We start from the raw sequence: 10,359 nt of genomic DNA on the forward strand, positions 1-10,359 counted from the left end.
TGCCCCGCCCCGCCCCGCCCCGCCCGGTTTCGGGTGTCTGCGCGCCGGTGCTCTATCAGCAACAAGTTGGGCGTGGCGGTGAGGCGGAGGAGGAGGCGCGGCGGTGCGCGGCGGCGGCTGGCCGACCGGCCGGCCGGGCCCCGGACACGTCATAACTCTCCCAGGATGGGATGAAAAATTCACAACCGCGACGAGACAACCGGTTCTTCTGTGCGGCTAAAATCACTCAATAAACGAAGCGAGGGAAACGGCGCGCGCGGCGCGGACCGCGAGTGGACCGCGGCCGGTTTGGCCGGCAACGCGGACTCACCCCATAGGGCAAGGCAACAAGAAAACAAAAAACTGTGGGAAACTGTCGTTGTTGGAGTAAATGAAGGAGGACTAGGGGTGTTGTTGGCAGAAAAGAAGTCCGGCGGAAACAACACGATGAGGGGGAGGAAGAAGTCCCCGGCGGGCGCCGCAGGCTGGCCGGGCAGGTGGCTGCAGCACAAAACGCACCTGCCCCCCCCCCCGTCCCATTCACTCAGAGGGAGAGGGAAGGAGTAGGGGGCGGGCAAAGCAAGCGGGGCGCAATGTGGGGATATGCAAATAGACCGACACCTCGCGCGGGCCAGCGTCCTCTTGACGACATCCTCAGCGACGAACAAGGTGTAAGTGGTGGTGGTGGTGCGGGGCGCCAAACCAATAAAGCTGCTGCTGCTACAGGGCGGACGGGAAGGGAGAGGGAGTCGTGGTGGAGGTACACGGGCCTGACATTCCGACGACGAGGCTCAGTACTAAAACATTCGGCTGGGTTGCAAGTTGGTCCGGATGGTGGGTGCGCGGGCGGGCCGGGGCCAGTCCGCACAGGGGGGAGATTAACCCAACCGGCCTAGAGAAAGCAGCAGGCAGGTGACGCATGCGGGCGCCGCCCGGCACCTGCAACAACCCACCCGCGCGCGCCACGTCGCACCCACTGACTCACTCCACTCGGCCCTGGCGATAGTATGGCGCTCAGGCGCAGGTAACCGTCCTGCGAGCAGGACACCACGGCCTGGGGCCGATCCGATCGTCCTCGCCATGGGTCGTCATGGGTCAATGGGACCGCAGCCCAGCCCGCCCTCCACCTCCTCCTCCTCCGCTACGCCCGAGTGACTGGGGCTCGGCTTCTCGGCTTCTCTCCTCCTCATCCTCCTCCTCCTCCGAGTAAAAGAAGCGAGCAAACGAAAGCTATGAACGAGGCAGAGGGAGCGGTTCAACACACACATACTGAGGGGCCCGTCGGACCTACGGCTGACTGGCTGTCTGAACGGGCCCCACATTCCGGGGGAGTCCGTCCGGGCAGTGCTCGCCGCCAGAGGCAGGCCGGGCGGCGGCCGGGCTCCTCCCCAACCCCCTCCCGCCTCCCCTGCCCCGGCGGTGCACGGCTCCTCTTCCACGCGGGGCTCGGGGCTCGGGCCAGCCGGCCGGCGTGGTCAGGGTGCGCAGCGCGGCCCCGCCCCGCGGAGCAAGTCTTATTTGAATACGAATCCAGTCCGAGAAGGAAGGGCGTGGCGTCGCGAGGCGCAGGGCGTGGGCCAGATAGCATTTCAATACCCCGGTGCCTGGTCCGTGGGCAGGGCGCCGCGCCCGGGCCGGGCGGGGCGGGAGGGCGCCGCCGTCACCAGGACGACACGACGCCGCCGCCCTTCTCCTGCCTGCCTCCGCAGGAGGGCGTAACCCGTGCCGGTTACAACCCGTATGCAGCCGCACGCACGGCGCCCCGCGCGGGCGCGCGCGCACTCCGCGGGCTCATTTGCTTTGAGCACGTCGTCGATAAGGACAGCACATCGCGTCCACCTGCTGCTCTATGCCTCACCTCCTAATCGCGCGACACGCGGGTGTAGCCTGCAGCAGCGCGCCGCGCCCTGCCCTGCCGCGGCCCTGCCAGCTGCGGTTTATGTACTGCTGCCGTGCACATTCCGACGCCCTGAGTCACATTTTGTCAAACAAGTGGGTCATAATCACGACGCGTATAAAAAAAACGACTGGCTACAGCGCCAGATAAAAATTAAGGTACATAGCTAAATAAGTTGTTATTGATTTAGCTATGCGGATAATCTTTCATGTCCGTACAGCTCGGCACACACCATCGCGACCAGCTCTGACGGTAGAGCACGCGGGCCCGCGCCGCTGACGCGCTAATAGGCAATAACAAGGAATCTGCATAAATGCCCGCTCGAACGACCCGATCTGGTCACCGTGGTGGTGGGAGGAGGGGGGCGTGTAGTATAGCGGCGCCTTAACAGGTGGCAGCGCCACGCACACGCACGCCCACGGCTCCGCGAGTGCAGAGTGCGTTCGTTAACGTCTGATACTACTGCGTCCTGGAAGTCAAGAGGTGGGCGACGCGATTCGCAATATGGAGTACGAGGCGAGGGGACAGGCGGTGGTGGTGGTCGGAACTGCAGCGCGCAGAGCAGCGGAAAAGGTCACACAAACGTGTCCGCGTCGCTGCTGCAGCTGTTTGTTGCGTGTCCCCACAGCGTGCGCGAGACTGACTTACTTGCTGCCGACCTCGCCCCCGGGCCCTCGGGGGCGCCAGCCAATGAGCCCGACCGGGCCGGAGATTAAAACTTGTCATTATCAACTTTCTTATACGGCGTATGTCTCGGGTTACAGTTGTCCCGACGCCGCCGCCGCCCACGCCACCTGGCGGCAGCGGCCAGCCGGTCACGCCTCTCTCCACCCCCCCCCCCCCCCCTCATCTACTGCTTCTCACTACTGCCTCTCTTGCCCCGCGTGTATACAGCGTTCCCAAATCGTGGCCAAATTTGGTCAGAGCAAACACATGGCCCGGCATGGGCGCCTCTCTCCGCAGCAGCTGCAGCAGCAGCAGGACGTCGTGGAGGGCCCCGCGGGAGAGGGGCCGAGGGCGACGACGACGACGCGGAGCTTGTTGATAAGCAGCGGTCAACGCTCGGCACCTCCCCTCCCGCTCTCCCCTATCGCTGTCTCTCTCTCTTTCTCTCCCGACCCGCGGCCACCAGCCAGGAGCAAATTCCAATGAGCCAGCTCATGCAGCCGGCTCGTCCGCGGGAACGCCACGGAACACCATCGCGGTGCTCCGAGCAGCTGATAGTACCGACACATGTGATGCGCACGAGCAGGGCGGAGACGAGAGGTAGGAAACGGGGAGACAGGAGCGAGAGAGAGAGACGGACACGACATGCCATCAAGCTAACGGTTTCAATTTTCTCCCTCTCGCCGGCGTACGGAGAAGGAAGACGACCGGGGCCACACAGCCAGCCAGCCCGTTCGCCCGCCTCCTCTCTCCCTTCAAGTCCTCCTCCACCTCCTCCTCCTCCTCATGCCGGGTACGAGCCGACCTCCCGCCGCGTCGGCCGGCCGGCCGGCCCCAGCAGTGCCGTGTACACACACGTATCCTCTCTGCCGTCCAGGACTCTCGCGGCGGTGACCTTCCTCGCGGCCAAGGACAGCCGGCCGGGCGGCCCAGGGCGTGACATCACCGCCCGCACCCAGAGAGCCCCGCGGGCCGCCGCTCAAGGGGGGGACCGCACCGCGTCCTGCCGCCGCCCTCCCCGCCGATAACGACGCCGACGTGCCAATAACACACGCCGACGTGTCCGGGCAGAGCGGAAGGCTTCAGTACGCGGCGTTAAGCCCCTCGCCCGGCGGCGGCAGCAGCAGCAGCGCCGGTAATCACAGGCAACAACACCTCCGGCTTCAAATTAATACCGCGCCGGGCCGGGCCGGCAGCCGTGCCGGGGCGTAACCCTAGTTGAGGTTGGAGGGGCACGGCCGCGGCGCAGCGAGGGCCGCGCTCATACCACGACACGCACCGCTTTTGGAAAGAGTGTACCAGTGGTATTTTTACTACTCCCCAATAATCCCGACAACCAGGCCAGGCCAGGCCGGCGGGGCCACGCGCCTTATCCGAGGGAAGTGCAGCGGCAGCAGCATCAGCAGCTGCAGCCGCGGTCGGGCCGGGTCGGGCCGGGGGTCGTGACGCTGCGGCGCGCGGAGGAGCAGACCGTCGTACTACATTTCATATCGCCTCCGACGCTTTCTAAGCCGCCGTAGTAGCTGTGACACCGTCTGTCCCCGGCCGGCCACGCCGAGCGCCGCCGCCGCCGCTGCTGCTACCAGTACCCGCCGCGCCGCGCCCCGCCCCACACCGAAGCCCCATGACAGTCATGTAGACGACATGCTGGTCCCATCGGCTCTCCCACGAGCCACCCCACACGGCAGCCCCGGTGCACGGCGCAGCCTTATCAGACGAGTCGGCTGCTGCTGCCACTGCTGCTGTTGTTGTTGTTCCAGGAGCCAGGCCGCTCAGCCCCGCCCGGCCCGCAGCACGGCGAGGACGAAACGAGGTCGGGTCCCGGCCGGGGCTCCCGTCGGGCAGGAGCCGCCGCACCATTCAACTCCATTCTCAGGCAATCACGTAAGGTGACCGGGTAGGGCGTGGCGGGGCAGGGCCATGCTGTGTGCGCCAAGCGTGTGCATTCCGCTCCGCATAACGTGTGTGTGTGAGTGAGTGTGTGTCAGTGGGCCCCGCGGCGTGACGTGGCGCGGTGCGGCGTCGCTTCGGAACACTCCTTACATGGACATAAAACTCCTCGGCGTGCCGTCATCAGCGACCCCGCTGCCCCCCACCCCGCGCCCCGCGCGCCCCGCGAGGAACGGGGCCAGAGGCAGCCCTCCGCGCCAGCGCGCCATACGGTGTGGCATGGCGGCGAGAACACAGAGAGGCTCAAGGACTCGTTGCAGGCGTGTGTTGACGCCCCAGGAGCCCCACAACGACCCCGGCGGCCGGCCGGCGCGCTGGTCGTCCCGTGTCCGCGCCTTGTGCGCGAGGGTCTAAGCGGATTCCCTCCCTCCCGCCTCCCCCGTCAAGAGGTTTCCTTCCCTCCCAACACGACGGGCGGCGCGGGGCCGAGCGCGAGAGTGAGGCAGGTCGTGTCCGCGCCGATGACAACCGGGAGGAGCCGGCCGCCCCTCAATGGGGAATCCGTCGCAAAAGCTGCCATTTCGGTCGCCCCCCGCCGCGTCGCCGGGGCGGCTGGCCCGGGGCCAGAGGGGCGGCCCAGCACCACAAGCTCGGCACAAGCGTGTTTGTTTATGGAGGAAGCGGAAACGTCACCCATTCGGCCGGGGCGGAGCAGTGCCCCGCCCCGGCTTTGACAAACCCTTCCCCTCGTCAGCCCCGCATTGACACGTTTGCTCCCCGGCTGTAGAACGTCGTCGTCGACCCCTTTGACTGCGCACGACGCTCAACTTATTCCACCACTCACAGAGAAGAGCCCAACAACATCCCAGTTACGCACGCGCGCACGCTCGCGCACTTCGCGGTAGCTAGCGCACCCAAGCGTGCACGAAGGCCGCCCCGGGCGTGCGCACGTGCACGTGTTGCGTGCGCGCAGGACTCCTCTCGCGGGGCAGCCAGCAGGTGCGCGGCGGCGGCGGCGCTCATCCACTCGTCACCGGGACGCGGAGCGGCCGCCAATGACCTTCCTCTGGGCGCTTCACACTCCTCCGTGCCCGCGCAGCACGCCACGACGAAGCTCGACCGGCCCGGCGCGGCGGCCAAGCAGACCGGAATAGCGAACCGGACGGAAGAACACCGCCAACGAGCCAACGAGGCGTTTCCGCGCCAAAGCGAAGGGCAGCTCGGCAGGTGAGTCACCTGGCGGGTGCGCGCGCTGCTCGAGTCCAAGAAGCGGACCGGCAATAAGTGTACCCGCGCACCCGCCGAGCAGCCCTGCATGTTGCCATACCACACCGGGATGAGGTCATGGAGTAAGTACTTACTACTTACTCCATGGTTGAGGTCCCCATAGCGGCCGGTATGACCGTGTGGCCCTGGTGGTGTGTGCGAATCCGATACCCGTCCCGAGGGGGCCCCGGGTGGACCACTTAGCGCGCGCCGCCCTCCCCACCCACCCACGCGTCGCACACTTAGCCACCCCGGCAGGGCCCGGCCGGCCCGGCCCCCCGCGGGGCCCGCCAGACACGTCGGGGCGAGGGGATCACGGTGTCATGTTCGCGGCGTGGCGTGGCGTGGCGCGGCCAGAGTCACGCCTCGGCGGCACCTGATGGCCGATATGCAAAGACATACGCGGGCCTCATTAGGGACCCGAGCGGCGCTGTGGTGCACCCCCTCCTCCTCCTCCTCCCCGCAACGCAGGCAGTCGACACGGCACGCGTGCGACACAATCAAACAAGTTGACCCCAATAAAACGGAGGGCGGCCCTCACAAGCTGCTGCACTTCTCCTCCGAGCCCTGACTCCAGCGCCTTCACCCAGTGTGTGTGTGGGTGCGCGCCTCTGACGAGAGGCCGTCGTGCTGCTCCTGGGTAAGTGCGCCCAGGACCATGGGGTCAGCGACATGGCCGCCGCGATGCCCTGCGTCATGTCCTGCTCGACGGGCGCGCGGCCGTCAACAACTAGAGTCGACGGCGGCGGCGGAGTCCATGTCGTCGGGTGTCACCGTCATACAGGCCGGATGGGGTGTGGGACTGCACTGCACGCCTCGGCCGTCAATGCCTCCTGACAACGGCCGACGAGCCAGCTCGCGCGGGACACAGCCACACAGCCAAACGCGACGTCGCCCCCGCCCCCCAGCCCGGGAATACCCGCGCCCAGACCCTGCGCGATGTACTGCCTGCAGCCCGGACACCGGCGGCGGCGGCGGCACCGAGGCAAAGCAGGGTGTCGTCGTCGTCGTTTTCGGTTTATATTTGCAAAGAGCCGGCCGCGAGCGACGGCGGGCCGACGGCGGCGGCCCTCGGCGCGGCCGCCGACACCCCAAACTGAAGAAGAAAGTCGTCTAAAAATACGACCGCCGCCTTCACAACCATCGCGGAGGGGCCGCCGACGGCGACGTTGTTGTCAAACTGGCCGCGGCCCTGGGGCCTGACCTGCCCCACGGGCCCTGGCCGCGCTAGGCCCTCGCCCTGCCGGCGCTGCCGGCCCTGCAGCCCCGCGGTGCAGCGGCTGCAGCGCGGCCGGGGCGCGGTGCAACGCGGCGCAGCAAGGAGACGACCTTGGTCGTCGAAAGTGAAGATGAACTCGGGCTGCGCCTCTGCCGCCGCGCCGCACCGAGCAGCAGAGCGTCCCGCCGCACCGCGTCCCGTCGCATGAGCGTAGCGACCGGTGAACCGGCACCAGGAGGCGGCGCTGCGCCGTGAGCACACCGCGCCCCGCGCCCCGCCGTGTCGAGCCGCGCCAGGCGGCGGGCGCGGTGCGGCGCAGCAGCAGCAGCAGTCTTGGGTATGTGTATACTACCCGGTCGTCTGGTGGGTACCCTGGTGCCCGGGGAGAGCACCGCTGGGGCTGGGGCACCGCCGCCGAAGAGGGGCTAGGGCTCCTCACCGACATCGTTCAGCTGTTACCTCAGAAGCGCGGCCACACACGCCCACACACTCGAACGAAAAGAAAAAAAAACAGGGTGCCCGCCAACTACCTGTCGGCATGCTAGTCCATTCCCACGATTTTCCAGTTCACCGCGGCCTTCGTGACATAGTGGGAAACAGGCGGCTGTATGATGGGAAAAATAATAAGAACTCCTGATATTGGCACAACATCCAGGACGCGATAACACACATCTTAAGTCTCCACTTGAAGAGGACATGTGACGTTGCTCTCTCGAACGATACGCGTCATTTAATTTCATTGGAAGCCTTAAGCCTCTCAAAATAGTCAGTGCTGCCCCTTTCTCATTATCTCTTCCTACAGGGAGCGCGAGCGCGCTACCACGCCCACGTCAGGCCCTCTATCTCCGAACTGAGTAAAGGACTTACTTAGGCCGGCATAGGCTGTTTCGCAACGTCACAAAAACTGTTTACACAGTGGGCGAGGCAGGCGGCCAGCCAGGCAAGCAACGAGCGTCTGAATCAGCAGCCATTCGATTCCAAGCCCTGGATGCCAAGCGGCACAGAGCAGCACTGTCTCTCAAGCCAGTTCACAGAAAGGAGACAACCAACATGTCCACATTGTGCCAAAGCTCTTCGCAGATGCGGCGCGGCTAGGCCCGGGGCCCGGCACAGGCCAGCTCAAAACCAGTAGCAGTTTGACGGAAATGCACAAGCAAAATCATACATGTTGGACATCCCATCATTCATTGGGGCTTAAGAGGACCAATACAACGCAACTTAATAAAAAAAAAGATAGTTTAAAAAATGAGGTGCAGGAATAGGGTATCCAACAACGCTAAAAACAGTTGCTATGTGGATTGCAGATGGCAAGCACTCAAAGATAACTGGCCATATGAACTAAAAATAGAAGTGACAATACATTTCTGCAATACGGTCTCATATAGTCATCTGTTTGAGTTGTGAAATAAATTACATACAAATCTCAATCCCATTCATTCAATTTAGGTAAAGATAAAGATGTTTAACATATAATGAAAACTGACTGGCTCCATGTCCTTAATAGGTGAAAATTCTTAGCAGCAAGCTCATTCATTTGGGGAATGGTCTATGAAACCAATGCCAAAAACAAAAGGAACAGTTCATTCATTGCATTTTTAATGGGAAATTCTGCAGCTATCGTGCTATTGAAATGGAATATAAATATTCTTAGATAACAACTACTAAGCGGGATAGTTTGTACCCAATAAATTTTACATTTATAGCTACAGTGAAACAACGTTGCTCAAATCAAACTGCCACACAGTGCATGCATGCAAAATGAGTGCAATTTGCTTCGCCGCAACCCTATCCCATCCATTCACTGGCAGAATGGACCCAGGCAACACTTCCCGGACTGTAGCCAGATTATTAATCCCAACACTCTGTCAACTTAATCCACTTTAGGCAGCCCCATTCCTCAGCACGGATCCCCCAGAGCCACACCCGGGGCTAAGCCCTGCGGCCGTGCATCACGCCTGGGGGCCGTCGTCAACATTGTCTGGGACGAGTGGAATCCCTTTTCTCGACGCAATTCCTTGGCAATGGCACACGGTGGCTCTGCTCAGCTCACTCAGCCCAGCCCAGCCCCGGCGGCTCGGGGCGCTGACCGGCATACCGGGCTGGGCTGGGCTGGGAGGCCCGGTTGGGGTGGGGACGGGCTGGGCTGGGCTGCCCGTGCAACATAACCGCCCGGCCCTCCCGGCCGGTACGCCGGCGCGACGTCACCTAACCTATACTCACATAGATGAGGCCGGAGTAGTATCTGTCCTTGATGTTGTGCAGCACCGAGGCCTCGTTCAGGCAAGTCAGCTCGGCCATATCCTCCACTTTGTCGAACTTGGGCGGGTTCATCTTCTGGATGTCATCCTTGGCGACGAAAATCCGCTTGCCCGTCTCGGCGATCTCCACCTCGACCTCATCGCCGCGCTCGCCCTTGATGCCGGCCGAGACGAAGCCCTGGTTCTCGTGCGGCACCCACACCAGCCTCTTCTGCGTCCACTCGGCCTGCGTAGCCGGATCATTGAACGCAGACTTGTCCACTGACAAATATTTCAGGTCCGGATCGGACCGGTCCACTTTTGTGTCGGGCTCCGCCATGATTGCAGACACCAGTGACGACGGATTCCGGCAACACTTCTTCGCTCCTGCAACGCTGAGCCGGCGTTTATCACACCATCCACGCACGCACTGGGTTTCACACTGGAGCACTCGATCCTGGAACTCGCGCCGCGTTAGAAAGCGAGCCTACAACTAAAACTTGGTATAAACATTTAGACAACAAAAACACACGACACTCGGGCACTCCACGCAATGCGCTCGCCTCTACATGTACTACGCGACTGACAGATCCGGCGGGAGTGCTGACCGGAGATTACCGAGCCGGCCGACGCCCGTTCGTCGTGCAGCCTTCGGGTCACGTGACGCGCCCGACTCCACTCGCCTCGCCTCCGTGGCGCGCCCCGCCCCTCCGCCGGCAGAGCGCAGCACCTGCGGGACCGCGAACCACCTGTCGTGCGGCGGCGGCCGCGGTGCCATGAGAGGCCTTATGGTCGCGGCTCGCTCGCGCCGGCTGGCGTGCCATGCAAACTACCTTGGACGGTTGTTACCGTACTGGGAGTCTGCTCGCCTGTATAGCCATTCTGGGGGAATCCTCTTCTCCGGCTGGAGGGTGGGGCGGCGGCGGCGGCCTGCTGCAATCCGCCACATGACCGACAAACACACACACACTTCACCCTTAATCGGCGCTGACCTGTTGTTACAGAAGATCAGAGAGGATAGACTCTGGCCAGGGTAGAGTAGACACAGAACAATGACAAATCAACAATTCGCTCCAATTGGCGAGCGAGGTGTCCATATATGTGATGTCCAATATGTAGTACTGGAGTGAGTGTCATGCGCTGACTTGGCTGTTCTAGTGAATCCACCCATGCCCCGAATAGGGAATGAAACTATGAAGGGACTG

At 63.2% G+C, this 10,359-nt stretch overlaps 1 protein-coding gene across 1 annotated transcript; it reads right to left on the bottom strand.

The window, feature by feature from the left end:
• Positions 1–8,139: 8,139 nt before the first annotated feature.
• On the bottom strand, positions 8,140–9,775 carry LOC127751966 (myosin heavy chain, non-muscle-like). The gene has a single exon (XM_052276315.1). It carries the CDS (start codon positions 9,492–9,494, stop codon positions 9,123–9,125), a length of 372 nt encoding a protein of 123 aa, XP_052132275.1. The 5' UTR covers positions 9,495–9,775; the 3' UTR covers positions 8,140–9,122.
• Between the last annotated feature and the right edge of the window lie 584 nt (positions 9,776–10,359).

The sequence above is a fragment of the Frankliniella occidentalis genome, unplaced genomic scaffold (genome assembly GCF_000697945.3).
Source record: "Frankliniella occidentalis isolate FOCC.00 unplaced genomic scaffold, Focc_3.1 Scaffold2501, whole genome shotgun sequence".
NCBI lineage: Eukaryota > Metazoa > Arthropoda > Insecta > Thysanoptera > Thripidae > Frankliniella > Frankliniella occidentalis.

Excerpts from the sequence above, each read along its gene's own strand:
- LOC127751966 (XM_052276315.1), bottom strand. The coding sequence starts at position 9,494 with ATGGCGGAGCCCGACACAAAAGTGGACCGGTCCGATCCGGACCTGAAA.